Raw genomic sequence first — 15,296 nt, 5'->3', positions numbered from 1 at the left:
TTACCCTAGCAACCGAGTAACAAATCACATATTTCTGCACCAGAAAATCGTACAGTCTTCTGGGTTGATTTATTTACAGACTTCTGGGTTGATTTATTTATGACCATAATTTTTGTTCTTTTCAAGTTATAACATGCTGTTTGACGAGTTTTGCCACGGCAAGCACCACTCACATTTTCTTCTGGAAATGTACCTATCTAGTTATTATTATTATTCCACACAAAGTTTGGCACGCTACTCCTCCCGCAGCTTTTGTCACAGACCGCTGAGTGAGGTGTCAAATCGTGCGGCTCATTGAGGAGAGGTGTGCTATATCTTTTCTAAGCGATCGGGGGTACGGTGTTTGCTCCAGGGGCAAAAAAGCGGCCAAAAAAATCCCATAGACTTAACATTGTGGCAAACTTTGACTAGTCACAGCTCCGAGCGAGGATTTCGCAGAAACGAGTGATTTGCCACATTTGAAGAGGCTGGCAGACTCTGTAAGGCATACCTCAATATGGGGTAAAAGTTGCACCCCTGGGGGGCAGGAGCTGCCCAAATTTGCAGGAGCTGCCCCCATTGACTCACTATGGTGAAGGACGTACTATGGTGAAGGACGGCCCATGAAATGAAATTGCATATGGATTTTGTATTGAACATAGCTCTGGATCACAGTGTCATAGAGACAAGGGGGCGGGCTCATTTTACTCAGACCACCAATCAGTCTCTCAGGATCATTGTGAAGCTATCAAGCCACACCCTAGCAACAATTTAAAGCACCTTAGCAACAAGTTATTACTCATGTGAACAAATTATTACTCATGTATGAACCAATTTATAAATCATTAACACATGGAACATTGATGTAAAGTGTTACAGCAGGGTTTTGTTTTATTCAAATAGTTTTTTTCTTCTTCTTCATGTGTGTATGTGTGTTAGTTAGGGAAGATTTGGGCATGTTGTCACACTTTTGCTCCAGTTAATATTTATCAGGGCATATTTATTTTTGGAAGTCATTTTCTGTAGAACTACGTACTGCAAAGTCTTCACTGCAAAAAATAAAACTATTGAACATTCCCACTCTTATTGCCTAGGAAAAAAGAAATGGTTGATTTGAACAAATGTTGACTATGTGTGACAACACGACTGGCTATTGTCATTCACTGTATATGCTTACATTTTAATGGACACTGCCATTAAATAGCCTGTTATAGGCTCTTCAGCCTATTTTAAACAGTAAAACAATTATGAAACTCAAAGAAATAATGAAACAGCATAAATGTAAAATGTAACACAAAAAGATAATTTGTAAATATCAAATCAAATGCTAAAAGTTACAACGTGTAAGATACACAAAACAACCCCAACCTCACATTAATACAAATAAATAAATAAATAATATTGCCTTGTTTACTCGTGCCTTAATGTACTCGTTTATCAGACAAATATTACAGTTCACAAAACTTAAAATTTAAAACTTTAAAGGGGTCATGTAATGCGTCATGCAATCAAACTACTACAGTGGCTTGACAACTGAACAAAGTCAGCATAATGTTGCTCCTGAATTTATATTTCTTAATAGTAGGAATACGAGATTTAGAGAAACAATAATGCTATAGTATAAAGCAGAGAACAGTGAAAATAGTCCAAATAAACACAAGCTGCAAATATGAAGTATTTATATATGAAATATGCAGTTTTGCTGCTTCAATATGCAATGGGAAATGTGTAATGGGAAATTCTGGATTTTCACCAGCCTGTGTGGGGAGTCATTCAATGGTCGACTGGGAGGGGATCACCCTTGACTGCTATTATTTGCTAAATACAGGACAATGGGTGTCCCAATGCGTTAATTTCGGCAAAAATACGAGATGTCCTGGCTAATAGGAGACAGAGACAGCAAACACTAGTGAACACCACCATCTTAATCTTGTTGTTGGTTAAAAGCAAACTATATTAACAATATATTATCATCTTCAGAGTTGAAGTACCTCAGCCACTTTATTGGTTCACCTCAATGATTCTGTATGTTGTGGAGGTGAGGATATTCAAATGAACACCCACTTTCTACATCACTATGAAGCCTGAGACAAAGCTGAAACAATAAATACTCTTTTCAGATTTGAGTTCTGAAACTTATGGAATGTTTTATAGTACAATGACCTCCTATATGTCAAAATATCAAGGAAATTTTGATTCCTCATGACATGGCCTCTTTAAGACCGCTTTGAACTAGGTGTCTGAAAACAACATGCAAAACCACTGCAAGAGAAAACAAACATTTTGTGGAATTGGACTTTCACTCAAAACCATATACAGTAGTTACTGAAGTTTAGTGGGACAACTTTGTGACAACTTTCCTGTAACAGCACTGGTATTTCAAAAAGAACCTAACCCTAACTCTACACCACTGGCTGGACTGGGAAGAGAAATCGGCCCGGGATTTTACATGGCAACTGGCCCAAAACTTTCGCTGTCCTTTTCTGCATATCGCGGCACCGTTTTGTGGTCCGTTCTGCATAACGCGGTGGATCATTTTACAGAGATAAACAGAGTTTATCAGAGTTTATCTCTACTCTGCAAATATAAATAAATAAATAAAAGTATTATGTCTTATTTTATGGTAAAAATATATAACCATCATAAAAACACGATGAAATTACTTGAGAAACAGAATGGCATAAGTCTTGTTTTCTAGACAATACAAACAAGGTTTAGTGTTATCCCATTGGGCAATAGTTTTTTACATTTTCAAATTTTGTTTTTAGTAAAGATTTATCTGAAAACAAGGAAATACAAGACAATAATAATAATAATTTTGCTTCTCAAGTACAAATTTATCGTGTTTTTAGAATGTTTAGATATTTTACTGGAAAACAAGACTGAAATACTCAGTAATATATTTTTATTTTTTCATTGTACTGCTTGAGTTCACTGCCACATCTAGTTTTACTCTAAGGTCTCTATAAGAGTTACTGAAATGACTGTGTTTTAAGACCCCTGTCCCATCAGCCCCTCAGCACAAAGACTGGACCAGTGCTGGTTTATAATTTTCCTCCTCTTATGGTGTCCTGCTCGAGCACTTAAGACAAATTGCCCATGGCTCACGAGCTCTCCGTGTACAGATGGAGTGTATTATTTCCATCCTTCCTTCTGCTCTTGCATTATCTGCAGTGCTAAGCAGGAGGTAGAGAGCATGAGTGGAGCATGCACGAGACCGCCGTTGTCATCGTCCCTCCTGCCAGAACAGATAAAGCAGCGCTGAAATGCGCTTTGTCTCTTTTTGAACATGGCACACTAGAGCTGAGAGAAAATATCTCCACATGTGTGAGGCAAGCATGTCTCTCTGTCACATGCTGCTCACTACATCGCTTCCATGTCTTCTTTTTTCTTTGTGCGATTAGACCGTTGCCAACCTAAATTATTACTTCAGTCAACACGAAACACGCTTGTGACACTGCCGAGCATCCCTCGAACCGATCTGCTAAATGTCAGCAAACTGCTTTTGAGTGTAATCTTAATTTGACTTGGAATTAGTCTTTTTTCACAAAAGATATAATTATTCAGACAATTATTTGCCTTGTGAGAACATTGGGAAAAGATCAGCCATGCATAGCTGATGGGAGAGAAAGAGATTGTGTGATTGTGAGCAGTCCCAAATGCAGCCTCAGAGGCATATTCATCTCATCTCCACTCTGAGATACACATGCATGAATGGTGAATGACAGAATTCCATAAAGAACTCTACAGTTAAACACAATGAAAGTGCGTGTGAACGCCGTAACTGCTGTCTGGGAAATAGATAGAATGTGAGTGATAAAATAAAATGACATCACCTGAATCAACGCAGTGGATAAGTCTTAGTCTAAATCCATCCGCATTTAATTCATATTTAGATATCCATTATGGTGTTTACACTTCACATCTTTAACTCTTTTAGAGTCCTGTTGAGTTAGTGACCACAATATAGATTGAGGGGGAAATCCCACAAGATCAGAAGTTACTGAAATACTCAAACCCATCTGGCACCAAAAATCCTCCATGCAATTATCTAATCAGCCAATCATGTGGCAGCAGTGCATAAAATCATGCATATTCAGGTCAGGAGCTTCAGTTAATCAGAGGCGTTTCCTGCATTGAAGGATATCTGGGGCTTAGCTCAGACAATTTTATTTTCATACTAGCAACAACTTCTCTGTAGTCCAGAGCTGGTGAGAGGGTATTCTCCCTCTCACCAGCTGGAGAGTTGTTGGAGTGGTGGTGGTGTAGTGGTCTAAAGAACATATCTGGTAATCAGAAGGTCGTTGGTTCAAGCCCCACAGCCACCACCATTGTGTCCTTGAGCAAGGCACTTAACTCCAGGTTGTTCTGGGGGAATTGTCCCTGTAATAAGGGCTCAGTAAGTCGCTTTGGATAAAAGCGTCTGCTAAATGTATTCTTTGAGTTTTGCTCTGGCTGGGCCTGTTTCTACAGTTCCTAAATCTTCCACTCTAGTACAATCCTCGACTAACTCATCCTCTCTCCTCCCTGAATCATCTGTGATGCAAAAGAAGAGATACAGCACATAACTTATTGCAAATCAGCTTCAAACAACTAATTCATCAAGTGCTACATGTTTCAAATTGTAGACCAATACCATTGAAGAAAATGTATTGGGAAGAGCAGATCAGTGGGATTGCCCTAAGATCTATCACGATTCTTGAATTTTCATGTACATTACCATAAAGTCATCACAAAAGAGTTATAGTGAGTAAAGTGAGGTAAAAAAAATATTTAATATAAATAATTGATATTTTTTTTTACATAAATAGTCAAAATTATGTATAAGATCCTAAGTTAAGCAATAAATGAATCATTTTTGTCTAAGTTCATTGACACGCCATGGCATCGAACTGTATATAATTCTCCATGTTCATCTGTCAAAATCCTTTCATTAAGATCATTAGGAGCATTTGGATAAACAATGTTTCACTTTTAACTTTAAAGTAAAATGACTGATTAATTGTTACCAGTTTCCATGCCTGATTCTGGCACAACTGCTGCTGGCTCCTCAGTCTGTTGCTCATCTTTGCTACCCTCTACAAAACCATTTAATCAAAGTGTATATTTACTACAAACTAATATCACAAAACAAGTCACACATAAATTTTATGCTAATGCTCATTGGTTATCCTTAGAGAAAACAACATATGATAAACAAGAAAAGTACTCTCCGGTCGGGACTCGAACCGACGTCTCCGGCGTGAGAGTCGTGTGCGACAAAATGGAGCTAACAAGTTGCATCAATTGTTTGCTCAACTTTTGAGGTCAGGATAGTGAGGTTTACACACTGAACAGCTATCTACCTGCTGGCTCTCGTTGCAAGTGCAGTGTGATTAAACTAGTGTTCCTGGCTACACACGGACTTCTTTCGGAAAAATCCCCATAGCCTCATTTGCTTCATTTTTGCTGTCTTTCCTGCTAACTGCTGTTAACTCGCCAAAAAGTAACGTTAGTTGATGTAAACTCCTCCCCTACCTGCTGCATATTCAACAGAGAGGAAGAAATGGAGTAGCCCATAGGCTACCGACAGAAAAGAAACGTATTCTATAGGCTAGATTATTTTTAAGACCTTTGTCTATTTTACAGGCTGTATGCAGTATGTGCAAAGCCAAAGCACAATGAATTGAAGCCGCGTCTGCAGTTAGTGTTTGCATCAACCATCAGAATGGGAAAAAATGTGATCTCAGTGATTTGGACCGTGGCATGATTATTGGTGCCAGGCGAGCTTGTTTGAGTATTTCTGTAACTGCTGATCTCCTGGGATTTTATCACACAACAGTCTTTAGAATTTACTCCGAATGGTGCCAAAAACAAAAAACATCCAGTGAGCGGCAGTTCTGTGGACGGAAATGCCTCGTTGATGAGAGAGGTCAACAGAGAATGGCCAGACTGGTTCGAACTGACAAAGTCTACAGTAACTCAGATAACCACTCTGTGCAACTGTGGTGAGAAAAATATAATCTCAGAATGCTATTCAGCGGGTTGGTATTGTTTTGGTGGCATGAGGGGGACCTACACAACATTAGGCAGGTGGTTTTAATGTTGTGGCTTATCAGTGTATGTTCTTAATTCAAATAATATTAGGTAATAATTTTAAATCAATTTAAGATTATCTAAATTTCTTTGTCTTTAATTAATTCTGAATTTTGTACAGCTTCTCCTGAGTCTTTTTCTTTTTTTTAAATAGACCATTTTATTAGACCACCAGTTAATGGAGTAGTTCACCGAAAAATGGAAAATCTACTTTTACTCACTCATTTACTCATCCTTATATTGTTCAAAACCCATCTGCTTTTTTTTTTTTTTTCTTGGAACATAAAAATAGATATTTTAACTCTATTCCATTGAATATCGGTTTATAGTGAGCAGGAGCTGTCAAGCTTAAAAAAGACAAATACTGTAAAGCATTATTAAAGTTTCAGTATAGAGACATCAAAACAGCAGTCCATATGACAAGCGCATTATAGTCCAATCTCCCTGGCGCCATACAGCAGTTATGTGTTGTATGGACTACATTTATGATATTTTTATATAAAAAAAAAATTCTCATTGGACCTTGACGATATGAACTGTTCAATATGAACTGTTTTTGGATTCTTTTTTATTTATTTATCCCCTTATCTCCCAATTTTGGAATGCCCAATTCCCACTACTTAGTAGGTCCTCGATCCAGGTGGCAGAGGACAAGTCTCAGTTGCCTCTACTTCTGAGACCGTCAATCCGTGCATTTTATCACGTGGCTCATTGTGCATGACACAGTGGAGATTCATAGCATGTGGAGGCTCATGCTACTCTCTGTGATCCACGCACAACTTACCACACGCCCAGTTGAGAGCGAGAACCACTAAACGTGACCATCCCATGTGACTCTACCCTCCTTAGCAACCGGGCCAATTTGGTTGCTTAGGAGACCTGGTTGGAGGCTCGCTGAGCTACCTAGTCCTCAGAGTTAGGATTCTTGAAGAAAATGTTGTATTAAGAGTCCACTAAGTTGAAAAACTCATGAGGGACAACTTGAGGGCCGCAAATAATTTTGTGTATTTTCTTTTTGCTAATCAGCTGACACAGTCATTTTATAGATACATCAATGATAAAAAGAAATTCTAATTATATTAATCTTTATAGATTATTTGAGACAGCACAAAAAGAAAGAAAGATGACTGAAACAGACAAATTTCTAGCAATGCAGACAGTGTTTATCTTGTACTTTGTGAACTTTAAAAATACATGAATCCTTTAAAACCAAAAATTAGCCTTTAGTCAGAAAATTATTGTATTCAGTGCCTTTACTATTTTAAAGGACCAAAGAGGTCCATTATATTTGTGACCTTTTATGGTCCCCTGTGACACCACCCCCCCATCCCCAAAATGGGTTGGTCCCACCAGTGTTCAAGACATGGTTATTACCTTGCTCAAATATAGCCTAATCCAATACAAATTACTTCTGAATACTTTACAGAATACTTTACAGTTTTCAGAATCGAAAAAGTAATCACATTACTAATTATTTTACTTTTTAGTTAAGTTTTTAACTGTGCAACAAACTCAAAATATTGTCTACATTTCCTCCTTGTTTATAGTTGCACCACCTTCAGCTGTCACAGAAACACAAATATATGAAAATAATGTATGTTTTATGTGTAACCTATTCAGTAATGCACTGAAATGTAATCCGGTAAATCAGAACTGAAACCTGATTACAATAATTCAAATTTGAATGAGTTATAAAATGTTTCTGACTAGCATAATTAGATCTTAGTAACTAATTATTTTATAATCAGATTACAACAAATTCCTGATTGTACACTCATTTTATTTCTCTCTCTTAGTGTTTCACAATGGTTTTATAAAGTGATTGGAGAGGGAATACATTTGAATACAGTGTATATATATATATATATATATATATATATATATATATATATATATATATATATATATATATTAATAATAATATCCCAATGTAATTTCAGGACGCATGATTGGGAAAGAATAGTGGTTCGTTTATTTATCAGTGACAGTTGTGGCAAATATGTTGCATCAGGTCTGTTTCTGTTCTAGTTTCAATGTTAGATGAAGATAAATGTTTGGAAATAAAAATGACCTTAAACGAATGCTTCAGTGAGAAGACTGTTTACACTTCTTGTAAGAATGAGAATTATTTTGTGGCGCAAACATATCATATCATGATTATCTGAGTGTTGCATGTGTCTGTATCAGGTGTGTTGTTACACTGTTTATTATTTTAGTGCACTAACTTGCAACAAGTTTAATTCATGTCTTCAATGAGGTTTAATGTATTTTAGTTTAGGTACTCATTTAGTAAGACTCGTTTTAAACTCTAAATTGTAATTCTGCCATTGCGTCTAGCCTTCCATCGGATAATTTCAGCAAAAAATAAATTAATAAATTGTAGTTAAATATAAAAGACATAAATAAATTGGCGGGAGATTGAAATGGCAAAATTAATTCATACACTTTGAGCGCGTGAACATTGCTAAATTAGAGATTTTTATGTCTAAAACACACGCACACACACACATTCACACAAAATAACAAAAAAGACACACCAGATAAATTATAAAATTTCAACGTTCATCCACATTTACATTATCTTTAGCCAATTACTTTGAAATGTTCAGAGAGTGACACCTGTCTAAACAATAATGCTCATTTTGATCTGGAGTAAACTATAACGTGAGACATCCAGCATCCTGCAGAAGAGCTCCTAAACGAGAGGGTTTTTTTCTTACATTAGTGTGCAAAAAGTGCAATAGTATAATTAGCATCTCCCTTATCTGTTTTTTTGGCATTTGGCTCATTCCGAGACATTAAAACCAAACGCGGAGCAATTCTCTGATAAACTGATAAACAACTTTCATAACTGATATTGTAAATTCAATAGTCTACCTGACTGACTTTCTTCAAACACACACACACACACACACACACACACACACACACACACACACACACACACACACACACACACACACACACACACACACACAAGTACATAAATAAATGAAAGTGTAGAATAAGCTTTATTTCCATATCCCGAATAAAAGTTTAAATTTAAAATCTTAAAATAAATAAATACAATCTGTCAAACTCTTGTGCAAAATGTGGGATAACTGGATTGCTATTAACCACCTTAAATATTTGTTATTTTCGCTGTTATGTATTTATTTATTTTTTATTTATTTTTTAATTAGATTAATTAATTGCATGATTTACAGTTTCATTCTTCGGCCTTATTTTAATATGTTACTGTAACGAATTTAATGGTATCCATCACCTGTAGTCATCACACGGAGAAAAACACATGAATGATTTAAATGAAGAACAATATGTGTAGCGATAAAGAAGAGAGAGAAAAAATACTTTCATTGCAGCTCTTCCTGGAGCGCGAACATCAGAAACATCAGATATAGCTACGTGTTTTATGATTTATGATTATGATTTTTTTCGTTTATTCTTTTAATTGAGTCAAACTTTCAAAGCGCCCAAACAGAGCAAAATTTCATACTTAGTGTAAGGGAGTGAATTCGTTTAGGGATTCAATTTATCTATTTGTATTCGAACGAAAAAAATATATATATTTAACAAATGTTCTGATGAAATAGATATAGGAATATGTTGATTATTTTCATGGATTTCTACTACATCATTAATAACTAAGATGTAATATACAGTTTAATTTATTAGATTCATTTTTGAAAATGTAATGTGCAACACTTAAGCATCAGTTTGATCACGTTAGAATGATAAGAAGAAAAAAAATCAACAACGAAAAGATTTTCTTTTCTTTGTTCTTTTCCTTCCATTTAGGTACGCCAGTTAGAGCCCACAATTATTTTAGACGTGAACTGATGTCATGTCTCTAGTGATTGATCGGAGAACATCATTCAATACATTTAAAAGTTTATTTGTAAACATTAAATATTCCATTCTTATGGAGTTTGATTCGGATTCGGAACCGAACACGTTGCAGATTCAGTTAAACCATAGAAAAGGGCAATGATGATCTTCACACAGATACAGGATTTGAAGATGATGGCAAATTAAATTATGTATGAGACATTAAAAAAGACGACGGTGATGCGTCTGCAATCATCTCAACTGCACCATGCTTTAACAGCAAACCCAAAATAAATATATAAACATTTATATTAAACAGCAACAATACATACAGCACATACAAACAAGGAATGTCTGACAATTTTACAAACACTATGGGTCCCTTTTACTTATACATATGATAGTGGTATTGTTCTCCACATGTGCCATATTTAAAAGTTGCCCCAATACTACGAATCTTTATAAAAGCTAACAGACTACATAGTGTCCGGAATATAGTGTGTGTAATAGAGACAAGAGTCCTCTACAACAGAGATACACACAAGTTATAAAATAAAAAAAAGTCTCTGTACAAGCTTTATACACATCATATAAATCACAAATCTATTGTATATAGAAATTACGTATAATACACTCTACTCTGTAATTTGTCGAGACGTTTGCGGTTAACTTTTTTTTTGAGCAGTGGCGAGATATTTTCCAGTGTCCAAAACAGGCAAACTTTTCGTCTTTTATTATAACTTATAATTGTATTATTAGTTATTTATTTGTTTTCTTACATTTTAAACTTGTTTCTATTTTTGGAGATCTCCATTGGAAGGTTGTTGTTGGTAGAAAGTGGGGAAATCACTTGTTGATGACAAAAGTGTTTTTCCTTGGCGTTTTCCAAATGTGAAATTGTTGGATCCTCTTTTTTTGCTTCTTCTTCCATAAAGCGAACGTGATTTGTCGATGGATTGTTAGAAAAATCAATAAAGTCTGTGAACGTCCTTTGAGGTTGTTTAAAAATGTTTATTTTCTGGGTTTAAAAGGGCAGAGTGTCGAGAAATAGTTTGTCAATTATTGCTGGCGGTGGGACCAGATCTTCTAGTTTTAGATAGAAGATGCGCTGAAGACCCTGTGTGCACAGCGTGCGCAGTTCAGGCAGTTTTCCCAACAGTTTGGACAGATAGTTTGGATGATTCAAGCCGCCGCCATTAAAGGTGACTTGATCTTTTAAACAGTTTACTATCTTGTTTTGAAGCTCCTCCACTCTCTTGGGTTCTTTAAGCCCGTGTCTCTCTGCAAAATAAAGACAATAGCACATTAGACTTTATAAATAAATCAAACGTTTAAATAGTCTGGATAATATAAGAAACTGTGATCCTACCTGTGACCATAGCCAGGGCGGCAATGCACGAGAAAGCAGATATGTCTAAATTCATGCTCTGAAGATTAGACGAGAACTCCACTATGGAGTCAATCCATTCTCCAAATCCGCGCACGCACTGCAGTCTGTGCAACACCACCCCGTTACAGAAGATGAGCTTGCCTTCCATCGGGTTGGACCTGAAATAAATAACAGAGCGCCCGTTAATTACCATGTGCATTAAACAGGGATTTAAGCGGTTCCTAATTATTGCACAGCCAATAAAAAATAAAATTATAAAAAATAAATCAGAAGAAGCGAAGCCTTCTCTCAAGAGGCCTCTGTGTACCTGTACGCCAGGCGCAATACAAAGAGCTCCAGGAAGCCAGACTCGAACAGAAGGTCCTGGTCCGGTTTGGGAAGGTCGGTGAACCCAGGAATTTTTTCCGCCCATCCGCGGATGATCTCCATGGATCCGGTGAGGAGGTCGTAGAACTGCTGTATGTGCTCCGTGTCGTCTCCGCTCAGCTGGTAGTCCGGGTTGGCTTGGAACTGGAATTTAATTTAAACACGACTTAATGAGCTCCCTTAAAATATATAACCCGTGAAATTGCCAAGTCCGTTTCTATAAGGGGGCGAGCTCCCCCCCACCCCTTTAATTTAACTTGTGTCTGTATTTCATTGGCTTCTCTCTTCCAAAAGCAATTTAGACAGTAAAATATGCCACCCTTAAAGTGTTGAAAGTTTATAATGAAACACTGTCTGATATTAAATTCCTAATATTGGTTCTGTCAGATTCGCGCACTGCGCGCGTCAAGAGTCAGATGCGCATTTTGACTTTCGTCTCATTAAGCCTAAAATGATGAGTGAAATTAAAAGATGAAAGCAGTGTTACTCACTCTGGTATAGTCGAGGCTGCTCATGGAGGGGTTGGAGTCCACATGAGCCCTGACCAGAGCGCTGATCAGACTGACGGGTGGAGAAGGTGGAGAAGATTCCTGTGGACTTTTGGGTTTGGAGGGTAAACGGCCTCTCCGACCCTTTAAACTGGCGGTCCGGACAACTGTCAAAACAATACAAGGCTATTACTATCAAGCGGCTTTTGTAAGTGCATTTACAGTCCATATAGCCTACTGATAACTTTAGAAATTGTCAACTGCTGTTGCGCACTCAACTCTATGGTTTTCATGGGTGCATCTAATAGATACAGATACTCTCACAAAGATATTTTTTAGAAGTGTGTATAAATATCAAAATACCTTCTTTCACCATCCCGACCACCAGGCACTTCTGAAATCGGCAGTACTGGCATCTGTTCCGACGGCGCTTGTCCACAGGACAGTTTTTATTAGCTAAACACACATATTTGGCGTTCTTCTGTACTGTGCGCTGAATCAAGAAAAGAAAGAAAGAAAGAAAAAATATATATATATTTTTTTAGTTTATTTGAAATAAAGTTCAGGGAAACCTTCAGTGTGTTACTAAGCAAACGTTAATTTTCTCTATTGGTGGAAGTTGATTGTCTGGTCAACAAGTGAGCAAAATAAATCTACCGCCAATATACCACCGTTCTTAAAAGATAAAGACAGATCATGTTTCACCATAATTAATTTTGCTTTTACGGTGATGACAGCTGTGAGCGCCAATAAAACATGTAATAATAATGAAAATAGTAGGCTAATAATAATGATTACCTTGAAGAAGCCTTTGCATCCTTCACAGGTCCGGACACCATAGTGCTGACACGCCGCGTTGTCCCCACACACCGCGCACAGACCCTCGGTGGACGGAGATCCTCTTGACTGCGGCGAGGGCACCTGACTGTCCATTAACTGATGCCCGTGACTTAGCTGCAGGGAGTGGGTGAAAGCGATCCCCGCCTGTTTCCTGATGGCACTGGGCATAGCGAAACTCTGGCCGTCAAGGGCTCGGTGCGCTCCGGGACTGTCGTGGCCCATGGACACATGAAGAGGCCCGTCGAAGCGCATCTGACAGCTGGAAACTGGTGTACCCGGTGGAGACTGCTTAAAGGAGAAGAGAGAAAGCCTGGACACGGGGTTCTTGCGCTGGTCCAGCATGTGTGTTGCCATATAGTTCTGATGGAAAGAATGCAAGGAACCCGGGTCTTCCCACATGTGATTGGGCTGAACCTGGAAGTTCGGGGTTCCCGGAGCGTGAGGTGAGGACGGTTTGAAGTACACGGGACCGGAGTGAGCAAGCATCTCTTCCGATTGTGGGCCCAGATGGCTCTGCTGGTGGTAGCTGTGCATCTGGACCTCCTCCACCTTAATGGAGGACTGCTCTCCCGAGTGGGACACCTGATACAGACAGGGCGGCTTCACGTCGTAACTGGTGTTGTAGTTGTCCATGAATGTACTGAAGCTGGGCAGGGAGGTGGTGGCGGCGGTGATCTCGGTATTGGTCAAGTCCATACTGAACTTCACAAACTCGGGTGTGAGGAAATCGCAGCTGTATTCTCCGCTGGCGTGGTAACTGTAGCTCTGAGATGCGGGACTGGCGCCCTGCGGGGATGAGCCATACTGAGCCTGGACGCAGGGCATGGCTGCAAACGACACACCGATCAGCAAAATTCACAAGCACAGCCTCAATACAATGTCATTGCAATATAACAAATTCGTGTATATTAATGTCCTGTAAAATAAATAAAAACACTTTAAAATATGTATAAACTTTCGTGCACGTCCAAAACCTTTGCAAAAACACTTTTAACAATTGCAAATGTTGAAAATGACATCTAGCAATTCAGTTTTGGGCAATTACCTTCAGTAGTGGGACTGTTCCTATGCAGATCTCGGTAAAGGTGATAATAGCAGGTGAAATGTATTACTTAGGGTTCGAGGCAAACGAGTCCGCTCTGGATTCTCCCTCTGATAAAACACATAACTTTCACTTGGCTGTGCATCACATTATATTAATTCCATTACACAATATTTGACCATTCTAACTCCTATTTCTGTTTCTTAAAGCTCATTTAACATCTGAAACACATTTCTTGTATCTAGCTCTTCTCCGCATCAGACCAAATATAACATGCATCATTTTAGGATTTTGCGAAGTTTGGAATTTCACGCGTCGCGTTTTCGCTTGTTATTTTATTTTTTGAATTTCAGATCTAATGCATAAAAAAAGAAATACCAAGAAACAATTTCTCAGAGCCATAAGTTAAGAATAAAACCAGATTTGTACAGTTAAACACCCATTTTTTATGCAAAACCAGCACAAACCAACAAACAAATCTCACAAACACTTGTCATACCAAAATATGCAATCTAAACCGCTTTTTTAAAAACAGCATATTTCAAACAGCCAGAAAAAAAGAATAAAGAGAGACAATGACATACCTTAATTGACCATCAGTAAAAAAATATTGTATCCATACACTTGTGATGTAGAATATGTGCTTAAATGTCCAGTAGAGCAGCGTGTTGTCCGTAGTGCTCGGAGCTCAACACTGGCATATAGAGCTCTCTGTGCCAATGTGTCTTTGTTTATGTGAGACCCACGTGTCTGAGTTCAGGACGTCATCTGCGTCATTAGCGGCGAACACCAATCAGTTGCGAGAGTCCTCTGTCAATCTGAGCGCTGAGTGACAGTCAGTGCATGACAGTGATTCCACTGGTAGCTGCTGTAGTAAATGCTGCTCATCATCAAATAGCCATTTACATCTATTATTTTAAAATTATTTCAATACAGCCTCTATATTCTTTGATCAACATGTATATAATTAGTTATGTAATAAATGTTAGGCAGCTCAGTTTATTGCACATACTGTAAAACACTGTATCAAAAATAATGATAATAGTAATTGAATAAACGTGTATATTTTTGAGTAATTGATTACTCTTAGTGTACAATTACTGTAATTGTAAACATAAATCTAAGAAGAGTGGGTACTTGAGGGGATTTGGCCTTTTGCTCTTATACATTAAATCATGGGAAATATCCAGGAAAAAAGTTATTGGTCATTATTCTTTGGGAAATACTGCTACTAGTAAAAATAATAAATGAAGCAATTAAAGGCATATTCAGGGTTCAATATAAGATA

The 15,296-nt window shown here is 37.7% G+C and overlaps 1 protein-coding gene across 1 annotated transcript; it reads right to left on the bottom strand.

The window, feature by feature from the left end:
* Positions 1-10,906: 10,906 nt before the first annotated feature.
* Positions 10,907-13,791, bottom strand: LOC127655016 (nuclear receptor subfamily 4 group A member 2-like). The gene is made up of 6 exons (XM_052142610.1): positions 12,925-13,791; positions 12,490-12,619; positions 12,130-12,293; positions 11,580-11,782; positions 11,252-11,430; positions 10,907-11,163 (listed from the first exon to the last, which is right to left on the bottom strand). Exons 1-6 carry the CDS (start codon positions 13,789-13,791, stop codon positions 10,907-10,909), a joined length of 1,800 nt encoding a protein of 599 aa, XP_051998570.1.
* Positions 13,792-15,296: the final 1,505 nt, after the last annotated feature.

Source organism: Xyrauchen texanus, chromosome 14 (assembly GCF_025860055.1).
Source record: "Xyrauchen texanus isolate HMW12.3.18 chromosome 14, RBS_HiC_50CHRs, whole genome shotgun sequence".
In the NCBI taxonomy this organism is placed as follows: Eukaryota; Metazoa; Chordata; class Actinopteri; order Cypriniformes; family Catostomidae; genus Xyrauchen; species Xyrauchen texanus.
The sequence above is the reverse complement of the archived record's forward strand: the minus strand, read 5'-3'. Positions and strand labels throughout refer to the sequence as shown.

What these genes read in the sequence shown, in the direction of transcription:
- LOC127655016 (XM_052142610.1), bottom strand. Translation starts at nt 13,791, where the DNA reads ATGCCCTGCGTCCAGGCTCAGTATGGCTCATCCCCGCAGGGCGCCAGT. An exon ending in GATGCAAAGGCTTCTTCAAG is followed by an intron (nt 12,620 to 12,924) that starts GTAATCATTATT and finishes TTCTTGATTCAG; the next exon opens with CGCACAGTACAGAAGAACGC. An exon ending in GGTCGGGATGGTGAAAGAAG is followed by an intron (nt 12,294 to 12,489) that starts GTATTTTGATAT and finishes TTGTTTTGACAG; the next exon opens with TTGTCCGGACCGCCAGTTTA.